Here is a 1,927-nt window from a genome sequence, read left to right as displayed (position 1 = left end):
ATACGGCGGCCATTTTAATGATCGGCCCTAAGGTAAACAAAAGGGGGAAAAAAGAGGGAGGGGGGAAGTGGGAGACCGAATGACTTCCAGCCCCTCTTCCCTTCATGGGGTTGCTTGCATGCACGCCCGAGTATAGTAACCCCTTTTCTTACGCTACGCACCGTACACACCGTTAACCGAGATGCGTGCACACCGACACGTTTCAATACCACGTATGCACGCCCACGTTCATGCAAGGGGTGCACCATCGACCAATCGTTGCCCCGGATCTTCTTACAGGGCCCATGTTCGAGAACACCATGGTTTCTCGCTCGTGATATTCTCGCTCTTCCCTCGGGTGTGCGTTACGTACACCGGTCACGAACCTCTTCCTCTCCCCCTCCCCTCCCTCGCCTCACACTCGCGACACCCCTCTTCCCTTTTCTCTCTCGCTGAGTGTGTTTTTTCTTCTCTTCCCTGCCCTCCCTCCCCGACTCCCCCTGTCACTCGTTATACATTTTATACCTATATAAGGAAGGAGAGGGAAGGCGAGGGAAAGTTTGATTGGAAAGCTGGAATCACTGGAGGAGTTCCCGCAACGGACGTCCCACGGTGGACAAGCAGAGGGAAGGAAAACGAAAGGGGTTATCCAGGGGGGCCCGATTAATTAATGCACGCGTGTCGATGCTAACGAGAATGAGAGAAAAGAGGAGAAAAAGAGGAAGAAGGGAAAAAAAAAAAATCATCGGTTAACATAAGCCGGATCCTCTCAGTGGCTCCGGTGATTGAACCGACCGAGGGAACCTCTGTCTCTCCCCCCGCCTTTGACAACGCGATCGAAAACAATGATTTCTTGCTACGGGGCTTCTATGATGCTTGATGCTGACTGAGTAATGACTCGGTCTTGGTTATTATTCCATGGAAAAATAAATAAACCGTCCGACGAACGAGACGAGTTCCTCTTTGGTCAAGTACCATTGCTTTTATATATAGGAAACTATACGTTCTTTCGTTCCTTCTAATTGAGTTCTACACGCATTCGTGCAGCTGTGTATCCGAGACGAACAATTCTCGCAGATAGAATATTTCCACGATATTGTTCAATTCTCCATCGTCTCTCTCTCTTTTTCTCTCTCTTCTTTATCACTATTATTCCATTATGACGTGGCTTGTTCTTCTTGCAAGAGACCTCACACTCATACTCACCCACGTTCACCTTAAGTAATCTATACTATCTAACTTATTCTTAGAATTCTATTTTGTCTCTAGCCACATTACTAGATGATCTCGATATACGAGCACCTCGCAACGTTAGCACGATCCAAGCGATCCAAAAAGAAGGGACAAAACACAGCCAACAATCCCGCATGGAGATTCGAAAAAGGATCGCCGACAAGTCTTCCGACTCGGTTGTCGGCTAGGTAAGAAGACGACCGTGGAACAAAGCCGACCCGCGAGCAGCTCACGGGAGAGGCGATATATTTTACGCGTCTACCGGAAGTACGGTGGTATGCGTCAGGAGGGGCGCAGAAAAGGAGGGAAAAACAGAGGAGGGAACGGGTACGTAGGCAGGGTTTCCAGAGAATACGTATGCATGTAGAATACGGCGTGCCTCGTGAGAATGGCGAATACGGAGGCGAGAGTATACGGGGTGGGGGCGTAAGAAGGGTTCCAAGGGGTGCGTTTCTTCGCCTCCATCCACCCATCCATCCATCCATCCACCCATCCATCCATCCATCCATCCATCTATCCATCCATCCATCCATCCATCCATCCATCCATCCATCCATGCATCCATCCTCCTCGTACCTTTTCTTCCTCGGTTCGAGTGTCGGCCGAAGTGAGGCTGATGTGATTTGACTACATTCACACCTATGTCGACGTCCTGCTCCCACTCGTCCTTTGATGCCACGCAAGCCAGACCATTTCACGTGTTCACCACCGACCA

General features: G+C 49.9%; 1 protein-coding gene and 1 long non-coding RNA gene across 4 annotated transcripts in view; one reads left to right on the top strand and one right to left on the bottom strand.

Moving 5' to 3' along the window:
• The window catches only part of LOC116186258, a 106,478-nt gene that overhangs the window by 80,652 nt on the left and 23,899 nt on the right, over positions 1–1,927 (top strand). The window lies entirely within an intron of this gene.
• LOC102671226 (ephrin-B2) overlaps positions 1–1,927 on the bottom strand; it is a 90,339-nt gene that overhangs the window by 83,637 nt on the left and 4,775 nt on the right. For both annotated transcript variants that reach the window (XR_004151217.1, XM_031512921.1), the window contains exon 3: positions 1,789–1,927. This exon is cut by the window's right edge and continues 1 nt beyond it. Coding sequence is in view for 1 of the 2 variants with exons in the window: in XM_031512921.1 (XP_031368781.1) it covers positions 1,789–1,927 (139 nt within the window). In the remaining variant the exon portion in view is untranslated. The remainder of the gene's footprint in view (positions 1–1,788) is intronic.

This window comes from Apis dorsata, unplaced genomic scaffold (assembly GCF_000469605.1).
Source record: "Apis dorsata unplaced genomic scaffold, Apis dorsata 1.3 scaffold_527, whole genome shotgun sequence".
NCBI classification, from domain to species: Eukaryota; Metazoa; Arthropoda; class Insecta; order Hymenoptera; family Apidae; genus Apis; species Apis dorsata.
This window is presented reverse-complemented; position numbering and strand designations above follow the sequence as displayed.